This window comes from Pristiophorus japonicus, chromosome 1, assembly GCF_044704955.1.
Source record: "Pristiophorus japonicus isolate sPriJap1 chromosome 1, sPriJap1.hap1, whole genome shotgun sequence".
Classification (NCBI taxonomy): Eukaryota; Metazoa; Chordata; class Chondrichthyes; family Pristiophoridae; genus Pristiophorus; species Pristiophorus japonicus.
This window is the reverse complement of record NC_091977.1, coordinates 326,227,057-326,238,974: the sequence shown is the minus strand read 5'-3', so window position 1 is coordinate 326,238,974 and position 11,918 is coordinate 326,227,057. Positions and strand designations below refer to the sequence as shown.

Genomic DNA, 11,918 nt, shown 5'->3' with positions numbered 1-11,918 from the left:
GACCTGATGGCTTATATCCTAGTGTCTTAAAAGAGGTGACTGCAGAGATAGTCGATGCATTGGTTGTAATCTACCAAAATTCCCTGGATTCTGGGGCGGTCCCAGCGGATTGGAAAACCGCAAATGTAACGCCACTATTTTAAAAAGGAGGTAGACAAAAAGCAGGAAACTATAGACCAGTTAGCTTACCATCTGTCGTTGGGAAAATGCTCGAGTCCATTATTAAAGAAGCAGCAGTGGGACATTTGGAAAAGCATAATTCAATCAAGCAGAGCCAGCATGGTTTGGCAGAAAAAAATAAAAACGCAAATTACAATTTAAATGGAGAAAAATTGCAAAGTGCTGCAGTACAGAGAGACCTGAGGGTCCTTGTGCATGAAACACAAAACGTTAGTATGCAGGTACAGCAAGTAATCAGGAAAGCAAATGGAATGTTGGCCTTTATTGCAAGGGGGATAGAGTATAAAAGCAGAGCAGTCCTGCTACAACTGTAGAGGGGATTGGTGAGGCCACACCTAGAATACTATGTACAGTTTTGGTCTCCTTATTTAAGGAAGGATATACTTGCATTGGAGGCTGTTCAGAGAAGGTTCACTAGGTTGATTCCGGAGATGAGGGGGTTGACTTATGAAGATAGGTTGAGCCTATACACATTGGAGTTCAGAAGAATGAGAGATGATCTTATCGAAACATATAAAATAATGAGCCGGCTGGACAAGGTGGATGCAGAAAGAATATTTCCACCCATAGGGGAAACTGAAACTAGGGGACATAGTCTCAGAATAAGGGGGACCCATTTAAAACTGAGATGAGGAGGAATTTCTTCTCTCAGATGGTTGTAAATCTATGGAATTCTCTGCCGCCCATTTAAAACTGAGATGAGGATAAATTTCTTCTGTCAGAGGGTTGTAAATCTATGGAATTCTCTGCCCCAGAGAGCTGTGGAGGCTGGGTCATTGAATATATTTAAGGTGGAGATAGACAGATTTTTGAGCGATAATGGAATAAAGGGTTATGGGAGCAGTCAGGGAAGTGGAACTGAGTCCATGATCAGATCAGCCATGATCTTATTAAATGGTGGAGTAGGCACGAGGGGCCAAATGGTCTAATCCTGCTCCTATTTCTTATGTTATTATGTTCTTATGTGCTTGTGCCAGCTCTTTGAAAGAGCTATCCAATTAGTCCCGTTCCACCTGCTCTTTCCTCATAGCCTTGCAAATTTTTTCCTTCACATATTTACCCAATTCCCTTTTGTTACACAAAATCACTTATAGTACTTTCCTTTTGTATTGAAACAAAAATATGAAAAGTACACTGGTTGTCCAAAATCATACATCTTTGTGAAACTACAGTTACTGTACACGGGCTTTGTACGCCCTTCCCCTTTCTTCCAGGGGAACCCAATTCACAATAGTAGAAAATAATAATACAGTTCAGGGTATCTTGATATAATACAATTATTCTGGTAAATACAGATACAATCACAGTAAGACACAACTGCTGTGCACAATGATTAGTTAACCCAACTTTGGAGTGATGCATGTACAAGCAACAGCAATTTCAATCCATTTAGTTTCGTACCGAAACTTATGTTTTCCACAAGATGTGCGATAATACACCTGCATAGTTGTTGTCACCGGTACTGAAGTGCAATCCAATGTGTGCTTCATCTTACTAAAATTGATGCATCCACGACACAGACAAACAGCTTCTGGAATTGATTCAGGGATGCGTTTAGGGTCCTTATTAAACCTAAAACATTGGAAAATAGAATTTATTAAACTTGTAATTGAGTTGAATTTGTGCTCACGAGTCATACCACATGACAGAAGTGGTTCAAGAAGGCAGCTCACCAGCTAGGGATGGGCAATAAATGCTGATCTTGTCAGCGACACCCACATCCCGTGAATGTATAATAAAAAAACATCATACACAATCTGTAACCTCCTTCACAGACACACCTGTGCAATACATCCCACATGTAAAGTAGTTAAATCTAAATAAGGCTTATATAGACTTGGCTCAGTTGGTAGTCCTCTCACTTCTGAGTCAGAGGTTGTGGGTTCAAGTCCCACTCCACAAAATTTTGGCTTTGGCTGACATTCCAGTGCTGTACTGAGAGATTGCTGCGCTGTCAGAGGTGTCATCTTATGGATGAAACATTAAACTGATGTCCTGTCTGGCCTCTTGGGTGGACATAAAAGATCCCATGGCACTATTGTGCAGAACAGAAGGGGAGTTCTTCCTGGCGTCCTGGCCAATATTTATCCCTCAAGCAACACCTATTATCTGGTCATTATTACATTGCTGTTTGTGGGAGCTTGCTGTGCGCAAAATTGGCTGCCGCTTTTTCTACTTTACAGCAGTGACTGCACTCCAAAAGTACTTCATTGGCTATAAAGCTCTTAGGGATGTCTGATGGACATGAAAGGCGCTATATAAATGCAAGCCTTTTCTTTGGTCAGACCCCATCTGTAGTACCGCATTCAGTTCTGGGCATTGAACCTCTGGAAGGATATATTGGCCTTGGAGGGGGTGCAGCGCAGATTCACCAGAATGATACCAGGACTAAAAGGGTTAACTTATGTGGACAGGTATTGCTAGAGTTTAGGAAAGGTGATTTAATTGAGGTTTTTAAAATGATGAACTTATTCAAATATAATGAAACTTACCCTGTACATGTACACATGCCACAACCAGATGCTAGCCCACATCTTACCATATTTTTGTGCAAACCTTTCAATGATTTCAGTAGATCACGAAACGATACTGCAAAACCACACTCAACCTCATCCTGCTGTGAGACTCATCATATCACCATCACTGTGCCTTCCCTACACTACTCCTGCACATCCTTACTCACAACAACTTACCTTGCACCTCCACCCATCCCTCTTTTTATCTACATTATCACATCCCCATCTCACTAGCTACCCTTCAAACTCACCCTCATCCTAATCCTAACAACACACAAGGGTAGGCACTTGGGTGGTTTATGCAATGTTCATGTAAGGTTTCTGTTAATGTGCTGTTAAACATTGAAATCTTTATTTTCAACAATTTCCGTGCACCTTTGGAAGTGGATTAGTGAGTTGCAGTGAATGGTGAGTCATAATGGTACCCCCCGCAATGGTGATGAGTGTGAAAGGAATGGCTTGGGCATTATAGGGATGTTTTATGGTGTTGGTGTGTGGTGATGCCAACCTGGTGCATCATGTGGCATCCAGGGTGTACAGCGTCAAGTGAAGTAAATCTGGCCATGGTGAGGCCATCCCTGGCAGCCCGGGCAGCAATGTGGTTGGATGCTGATGCCCTGTGTCCTGTGCAGCATTGGAGAAGGTTGGTGTTGTTATTGGTGTTGAAGCTGATTGTGGTGGGATTTTGAGGACCAAGGTGAGATAGTTTCAAGGGCACCGATGTTGATGTAATAGATGGCAGGTGAACTTGAGATGACAGAAGCAATCTGTCAGTGGTAAGAGAGGTTGGTCCAATGAGGTGACACTGGATAGAGAGTTTACTCCAAACACTTGCAACCTGCAGAAAGCTCAAACTGTCTTCCAAATGCAGTAAGCAACAGTTTATGAGCTTGGAAAGTGAACAGCTATGAGATGGGAGCTTTTACACCACATTTGCAGTGGTCAAGTAAAGAGATGATTTAATAGTCATACAACTCTCGACTCCTTACCTGACATGATCCCCATGCAGTGTGGACCCCGTGGACGAACTCGTAAAATGTTGAGGTGAGCTCGAAATACTTTTTAATCGGCTCTTGACAAGGTCATAATGATCTGAATTACCTTCCCTGCTGTTGCGTGTCAGGTCTGTTCAGCACTGACAGACCCGACATCTGGGAAAAGCTCATGGTGGCGGGATGACAGCGGGGTCCCGACCTGCTGGCAAAAAACCCTTTTCCCACCCGACCTGCTGCCAATCATGCCCGCTGACCACCCGAAAAATTCCCCCCATTATCTGTTCATGTTAGGATCTGGGGACTTGATCTTACAGTAGCTTTTGTGCGGGGAGCATGGGAATACCACATGGAAAAACTACAACACTGGATTGCTGTGTAGCCAGCAGATTTCATCTTACCTGTATGTCCAAGGTGAGATTGACCTGTCCTCAATGTGTGAACTTGCCAGCAGTTCAGGAGACCACGCTGGGCATCTGTGATCTTTGTATTGGTCATGTCTCCCCAACTCTTTCAGAACACTCGAAGGGTATGTAATGCTGATCCTTTTCTTTAGCATATGAAGTGGAATTTCATCTCTACAATCTGAAGGTAACTCTGCATATTCATTTGCATTAACAGTTGCAAGGAAAGCAGTTAAAGCAAGCTGGAAAAGAGAGATCAGCAGTATGCATATTAATATTGTATAATATGTTTCCTACATTACAACAGTGACTACAATTCAAAAGCACTTTGGGACATCTTGAGATTGTGAAAGGCGCTATAGAAATTCTTTCCTTCTTTGTTTCCTTCTTCTCTTCAGATAAACTGACAGGAGTTAAAAGTTATTGAAATGTACTTACCAATGCTTTTGAGCACATTTTCCTATTCCTTCCAGACGCTGCTATGTTCTCAGCCTCCTTCTATTTATTTCCTGCCAGTTTGCTCTTCTATTTATTTTGCCAATCCTGAAGGAGGAGTTATTAAGAAAACGGAGCAAAATTATTCCCATACCCAAATGACAGTTTGTTAGGCAAATTTTTGTCAGAACCTGCAAAAACATGTCTTCGAATAAATCTCAAAGAAAGGCAAGCATTCCTGTCCATTCAAGCGCTCAACCTACTCAGGACTGCACTGCTGTCTACTAATATATTCCATCCAGATCAGATATAACCAACTGCACAGAAACAACAGAGAAGTAACCCAACCCCGTGAGTTTAATAAGGACTCAACCCCACGGATACAACATGGAGGCACCACAATGCCAGATACAACAGCTGCGTGTCTCTCTCTCTGGGAGTTGAGGGTGGGTGGAGGAGTGTGTGGTGAGGAGGTTTGGGTTCAGGGGTGGTTTCAGTTCTGGGAGTTGAGGGGTTTGAGGTTGAGTTGAGACAGTGTTAGCTCTCTGGGAGTTGAGCAGCAGGGTTTGGGGTTGTTGGTAAGGAGGGTTTGGGTTCTGGGGGTGAGGCTGTGGGGGAGTGTCAGCTCTCTCCGGGAATGGAGGCATGAGGCGGTGTGTGGTGGTGGGTGGAGGGATTTTGGAGTGGGGATGTGGTGAGGAGGGTTTGGGTTCGGGTGTGGGAGTTGAGGGTGAAGTTGTGCGGGACGGTGTCTCTCGCTCTCTCTGGGAGTTGGGGCTCTGTGTGGGGTGAGGGGGATTTGGTTTGGGTTGGGGCGGTGTGCGGGGGTTTGGAGTGAGGCTGGCAGTGGCTCCTCTCGCTGGGAGTTGAGGTGGGGTGTGGGTGCGGGGGTTTTGGGGGGCGCTGTCGCTCTCTCTTTAACTGGGAGCGGAGGCGGGGCAGGGTGAGTGCGGTGGTTTGGGTTTTGGGGGTGCGCTGTCTCGGTCTCTGGGAGCTGAGGAGGGGGTTGGTTTGGGTTTTGGCGTACGCTGTCGCTCTCTGGGAATTAATGCGGGGTGTGGGGGTGGGTGAACAGGGTTTGGGGTGCGCTGAGTGTGTCTCTCTTTGGAGTTTGGGTTTGGGCGGGATTGCGCGGCACTGTGTCACTCTCTCGTTCTATGGGATTTGAGGCTGGCGGGCTGTGCAGACCCGTTGCCCGGGGAGGACACACAAGCATCTCCCTGACAACAGAGGCAGCTCGAGCCAGGAGCAGCTGGAGGGAGTTTTAAACATAAGTTAGCTATTACAGGTCCTGTCAAGGCTCTGATCTGGCCGAAGGGAATGGGGGCGGCCATTCTGACCTCTTTCACGCCCCTTCGAGAAGCTAAAATGGAGCAGGGCCCCAACGTCTCTCATCCCCACCCCTTATATCTCCCACCACTTCTCCTGAAGGCGCTGCTCAGTGCTTACGGCTCACATCCCACCTAGGTAACTAGGCCCATACAGTAGAGCCTGGTCTCCAGTCATCTCGGACTGCCTTGCCACTGGACCAAGACCTTGCTCTGCTAAGCCCGTGTGGCAGCCGGTGTACAACGGCCACCTCACGTTAAAAGAACTCACGCACAGGCATCTTCCATTCTTCAAAATAAGGTTCTGGACCTGGAACGTCGGGACCCTCATGGACAACCCCAATAGCAACAGATCGGAACGTCGCATTGCTATCGTTGCCCGGGAACTCAGACGCTTCGACATTGACATCGTTGCCCGAAGTGAGACCCGACTGGCAGGGGAAGGCCAGCTCAAAGAACAAGGTGGTAGTTACACCTTCTTCTGGAAAGGCAAACCAGAAGAAGAACGCTGCCTCCATGAAGTTGGCTTCACCATCAAAAATGAGCTGGTGGGCCGTCTCAGAAACTCCCCCTGCGGGATAAGCGAACGTCTCATGACCCTCCGGCTCACCCTAGCCTGGAACCAGTGCACCACAGTCATCAGTACGTACGTCCCAACACTCGACGCAATAGATGAGACCAAAGAGGAATTCTACTCAAGCCTCGAACAATCCCTGTCCCGAGTCCCTACAGATGACAAGCTGATTTTCCTTGGTGAATTCAACGCCAGAGTCAGTAAGGACACAGACCTCTGGGGAGGTGTGATCGGCAGAGAATGGGTAGGGAAAACCAAGTCCAGCAGTACCCTGCTCCTGACAAAATGCCTAGAACATGACCTTGTCATCACCAACATGTTGTTCCGTCAGAGGGACAAGTGCAAGGCATCATGGCAACACCTTCGCTCCAAGCACCAGCATCTGCTTGACTACATTATCATCCGAGCCAGGGATATTGACCTGATCAAGAGCACTGACATTAGTGTGTCTATCCTCCCAGTGGATTTGCAACTCCCAATGCCTGCGCTCAGTCAGGAGCTAATACCTGGGAGAGGGAAGCGTTACTTCAAATCACTCACTATATACAGCAGACATCTCAAAGAACTGGAGAAGTACCACCAGCGCTGCCTCCGCAAGATCCTGCAAATCCTCTGGGAGGATAGATGCTCTCGCTCAGGCCAACATCTCCAGCATCGAAGCACTGACCATGTTCAACCAGTTCCGTTGGGCAGGCCACATCGTCCGCATGCCCGACATGAGACTCCCTAAGCAAGCGCTCTACTCGGAACTCCTACACAGCAAGCGAGCCCCAGGTGGGCAGAGGAAACATTTCAAGGACACCCACAAAGCTTCCTTGATAAAGTGCAACATCCCCACCGGCACCCGGCAATCCCTGGCCCAAGATTGCCCAAAGTGGAGGAAGAGCATCCGGGAGGGCGCTGAGCACCTCGGGTCACGTCGCTGAGCGTATACAGGAATCAAGCGCAGACAGCGGAAGGAGCGGTGCGGCAAACCAGGCTCCCCTTTCCTGTCTGCCCCACCTGTGACAGAGACTGTAATTCCCGCATTGAACTGTACAATCACCTGAGAACTCACTTTTAGAGTGGAAGCAAGTCTTCCTCGATTTCGAGGGACTGATATGATGATGAAGAGAAACAATAGGGAGACACCCCAATCCCATCAGAACTGAAGTAGGCTATTCAGCCTGTCATGTATCCTAAATAACTACTGCTTGTATTATTACAAGGTGTGCCACCAGAGGGCACCGCAGTGGGTTACCTGTACAGGTTACCTGTACAGGTGTGCCTGGCCAAGTAAAAAAGGCAGGCCACTGTTAAGTCCTAACTCTAATGTACTGACTTACACGAGACACATGCTGAAGTCAAGGTCACTCAGGACCTGCACCTTCAATTCCAGCTCTGCAGTGCTGCACTTGCCTGAGACCTCTCTTTATATATCACAGTGGGACAGGTATGGAGTGTCTCCTGCAAGTGCACCCCTGTGGTAAGGTATTATTGTTATAGGTCATATCCAGTTACAGTCATGTATAGCATGGTAAGATACAGTTATATACAGTAATGTGAGATACATGACATAACCCTCCCCCAAGGTCTTATTGCCTTTATAGATTCAGTCTCTCAGGTGGTCTGTGCTCTCGTGTGGAGCGTCTTAGTTGTGGTTCAGTTGTTTGCCTTGGTGCCTGTTTTTCGTTCGGTGTGATTGCTAGTATCTCGCCTGGGCTGTCTGTTTCGTTCGGTGTGATTGCTGGTATCTCGCCTGGGCTGTCTGTTGAGACTGCCCTTTCCTCAGGTTGTTCTACCTTGGGACCCCGGCCATAGTTTAGCACAAACACTTTGTCCCCTATTTCATTCCACCTCCCCCTCAAATTTCGGTCATGGTACTCAGTTAGCTTTTGACGCTTAGCCTCAACAATTTCATGCGTGTCTGGGAGGATTAACGAGAGCCTGGTCTTTAAGGTTCGTTTCATCAATAGTTGCGCGGGGGGAACCCCAGTCAACGAATGCGGACGAGATCTGTATGCCAGCAGCAGTCGCGACAGGCGGCTCTGCAGCATGGGACCTTGGATTCTGAGCATGCCTTGTTTAATGATCTGCACTACTCGCTCCGCCTGGCCATTGGAGGCCGGCTTGAAAGGTGTCGTCGTAACGTGATTTATACCGTGGTCAACTATAAAATCGTGAAATTCTGCGCTGGTGAAGCACGGACCATTATCACTGACCAATATGTCAGGAATGCTGTGTGTTGCAAACATGGTTCTAAGTCTCTCCACAGTGGTGGAGGTGGTGCTCGAGTTTAAAATGGTGCACTCGATCCATTTTGAAAATGCATCAACGACTACGAGGAACATTTTGCCCATGAATGGGCCCGCCTAGTCTACATGCACCCGCGACCACGGTTTGGTGGGCCAGGGCCAGGGGCTTAGGGGGGCCTCCCTGGGAGCATTACTGAGTTGGGCACAAATGGTTCACCGACGGACGCAGAGCTCCAAGTCCGCGTCAATGCCAGGCCACCAGACATGAGATCTGGCTATGGCCTTCATAAGGACGATCCCCGGGTGCTCGCGATGGAGCTCCTGGACAAACACCTCCCTGCCTCGTAAGGGCATAACTACTCGGCTGCCCCACATCAGGCAATCTGCCTGTAGTGAGAGTTCATGCATGCGCCTATGGAAGGGTTTGACCTCCTTGGGGCAGGCATCGCGAGCCTCTGCCCAGTCACCGGTTAAAACGCATCTTTTAACTAGAGATAACGTGGGGTCGCTGGTCGTCCAGGCTCTGATTTGGCGAGCTGTCATGGGTGAACCTGTGGATTCAAAGGCATTGATTGCCATGACCATCTCACAGTCCTGTTCGTCGGACCCTTCTGTGGTCGCCAGGGTTAGCCTGCTAAACGCGTCGGCACAGTTGTCTGTGCCTGGTCTGTGCCTTATCGTAAGGCGCCAGCATGAGTGCCCACCGCTGAATGCGCGGCGAGACGTTGGCATTGATTGCCTTGCACTCGGATAGTAGGGACGTGAGGGGTTTGTGGTCGGTTTCTAACGCAAACTTGGCCCCGAAAAGGTATTGGTGCATCTTTTTGACACTGTACACGCATGCGAGCGCCTCCTTCTCAACCATACCGTACCCGCGCTCCGCCCGCGAAAGTGACCTGGAGGCATAAGCAACCGGCTGCAATTTACCCGCATCATTGACGTGCTGTAAAACGCACCTGGCCCCGTACGCTGATGCATCACACGTAAGGACTAACTTTTTACCTGGGTCAAAAAAGGCAAAAATACTCTTGGAACATAGAAGGTTGCGTGCCTTATTGAAGGCGCGTTCTTGGGCGTCCCCCCAAAACCAATTGCACCCCTTTCTGAGTAGCACGTGGAGAGGCTCCAGCAGCATGCTCAAGTTCTGCATAAAGTTCCCAAAGTAATTAAGTAGCCCGAGAAAGACATTCCGAGGCCTGGGTGCCAGCCGAATTGCTTCGGTTTTGGATTCGGTTGGGCGGATTCCATCAGTGGCAATCCTTCTGCCCAAAAATTCAACCTCAGGCGCGAGAAACAGACACTTGGATTTCATAACTCTTAGGCCTACCCGATCCAATCGACTTAGTACTTCCTCAAGATTGCGGAGATGAGAGTCGGTGTCCCTGCCCGTGATGAGTATGTCATCTTGAAACACAACCATCCCCAGGATGGACTTGAGCAGACTTTCCATGTTGCGCTTGAATATAGCAACTGCTAACTTGATGCTGAATGGGCATCGATTGTACACGAAAAGGCCTCGATGTGTGTTGATGGTGGTGAGTAGCTTAGACTCTTCGGTCAGTTCTTGCATCATATACGCAGATGTGAGGTCAAGTTTCGAGAAAAGTTTTCCTCCAGCCAACGTGGCAAATAGGTCCTCCGCTCTGGGCAGCGGGTATTGGTCCTGTAGGGAGACTCTGTTTATGGCAGACTTGTAATCCCCACAGATTCGCATGGATCCATCAGGCTTCATGACGGGGACAATGGGGCTTGCCCAGTCGCTGAATTCCACGGGAAAAATTATGCCTTACCGCAGAAGCCGGTCCAGTTCGTTTTCAATCTTTTCCCTCATCACATAAGGCACAGCTCTAGCCTTGTGATCGACCGGTCTGGCATTGTGTGTGATGTAGATTCTAACTTTAGCCCCTTTGAAGGTGCCCACACCTGGCTGAAAGAGATATTCAAAACGGCTTAGAACTGTTGAGCAGGAGGTCCGTTCCTCTGACGACATGGCGTGAAGATCATCCCATTTCCAATTAAGTTCTGCTAGCCAGCTTCTCCCCAACAGTGCTGGGAGATCCCCGGGGACAATCCACAGGGAACGTCGGTGCACTATCCCTTTGTGTGTGACTGAGAGCATGGCGCTGCCAAGGACTGGGACGATTTCTTTAGTATAGGTCCTTAGTTTGGTGTCGACCTTTGTGAGTTTTGGTCTGTTGCTTTTGTGCGGCCACAGCTGTTCAAATTGTTGAACGCTCATGAGGGATTGACTGGCCCTTGTGTCCAGTTCCATGTTGACGGGTATCCTGTTGAGTAGAACCCTCATCATAATTGGAGGCGTCTTGGTGTAAGAACAGTGGACATTGATCATGTTAACCCGCTGTACCTCGGTGTCCCATGCACTGTTCCAACTGTCTTCTGGTCCACTTTCCGACCCTTCCGATTCATGTACCAGCCGAGCTGCTGTTTTTCTGCACATGCGAGCCAGATGCCCTGTGTAGTTGCAGTTTCTGCAAACGGCATGCTGAAATCGACACACCCTGGTTGAGTGCCTTCCCCCACATCTCCAACACAGACCGTTTCCATTGTTTCTGAAGGATGAGCTGCATCTGGCTGATCTCCCTTGAGCTTCTCTCAATCTGTTGTTGATTGCTTGCATTGTGGATTGATGAGGTGTGATCGGCCGTTCATGTGGCCCTTGATTTTAATGGCTTCTGGTGCCACTGTCTGCTGTTGAAGGCCTGCTCTCCTGCCTTTGTCTGTGTGTGGGGGTAGCGGTTTGTTTCACAATGTGAACCCCTTGTTCTGATGCCTCGTTGGTTGTCGTATCCGAAGTATAGATCAGCCTCATTTCTTCTTTGCCTGCCAAGAACGTCTGTGCGACCAGTGCTGCTGCCTCTAGAGTCAAGTTCTTAGTCTCTATAAGCTTTCGGAATATGCCTGCATGGCCTATTCCCTCAATAAAAAAGTCTCTCAGTGCTTCTCTCCTTAGTTCATTGGGGGACTCACATGAACTAGCTCGCCTCCGAAGTTCCGCCACGAAGTCGGGTATGCTTTGGCCCACACAGCGTCTGTAGTTGTAGAACCTGTGTCTGGCCACGTGTCGGCTGCTCGCTGGCTTCAGGTGGTCTCTCACCAGTGTGCTCAACTCCTCAAACGACTTGCTTGCTGGTTTCTCGGGTGCCAGCAGGTCTTTCATTAAAGCGTATGTTTTCGAGCCACAGCTGATCAAGAGATGGGCTCTTCTCTTGTCTGCCTTGTCGTCGCCTAGCCAGT

General features: G+C 48.4%; 1 protein-coding gene across 1 annotated transcript; it reads right to left on the bottom strand.

Annotated features, from left to right (window-relative positions):
* Window positions 1-1,517: 1,517 nt before the first annotated feature.
* Window positions 1,518-4,548, bottom strand: LOC139255691 (interleukin-17C-like). The gene is made up of 3 exons (XM_070873979.1): window positions 4,531-4,548; window positions 4,090-4,334; window positions 1,518-1,752 (listed from the first exon to the last, which is right to left on the bottom strand). The coding sequence occupies exons 1-3, from the start codon at window positions 4,546-4,548 to the stop codon at window positions 1,518-1,520; spliced, it is 498 nt and encodes a 165-aa protein (XP_070730080.1).
* Window positions 4,549-11,918: the final 7,370 nt, after the last annotated feature.

What these genes read in the sequence shown, in the direction of transcription:
- LOC139255691 (XM_070873979.1), bottom strand. An exon ending in ATCTCACCTTGGACATACAG is followed by an intron (nt 1,753 to 4,089) that starts GTAAGATGAAAT and finishes CCAATGTTTTAG; the next exon opens with GTTTAATAAGGACCCTAAAC.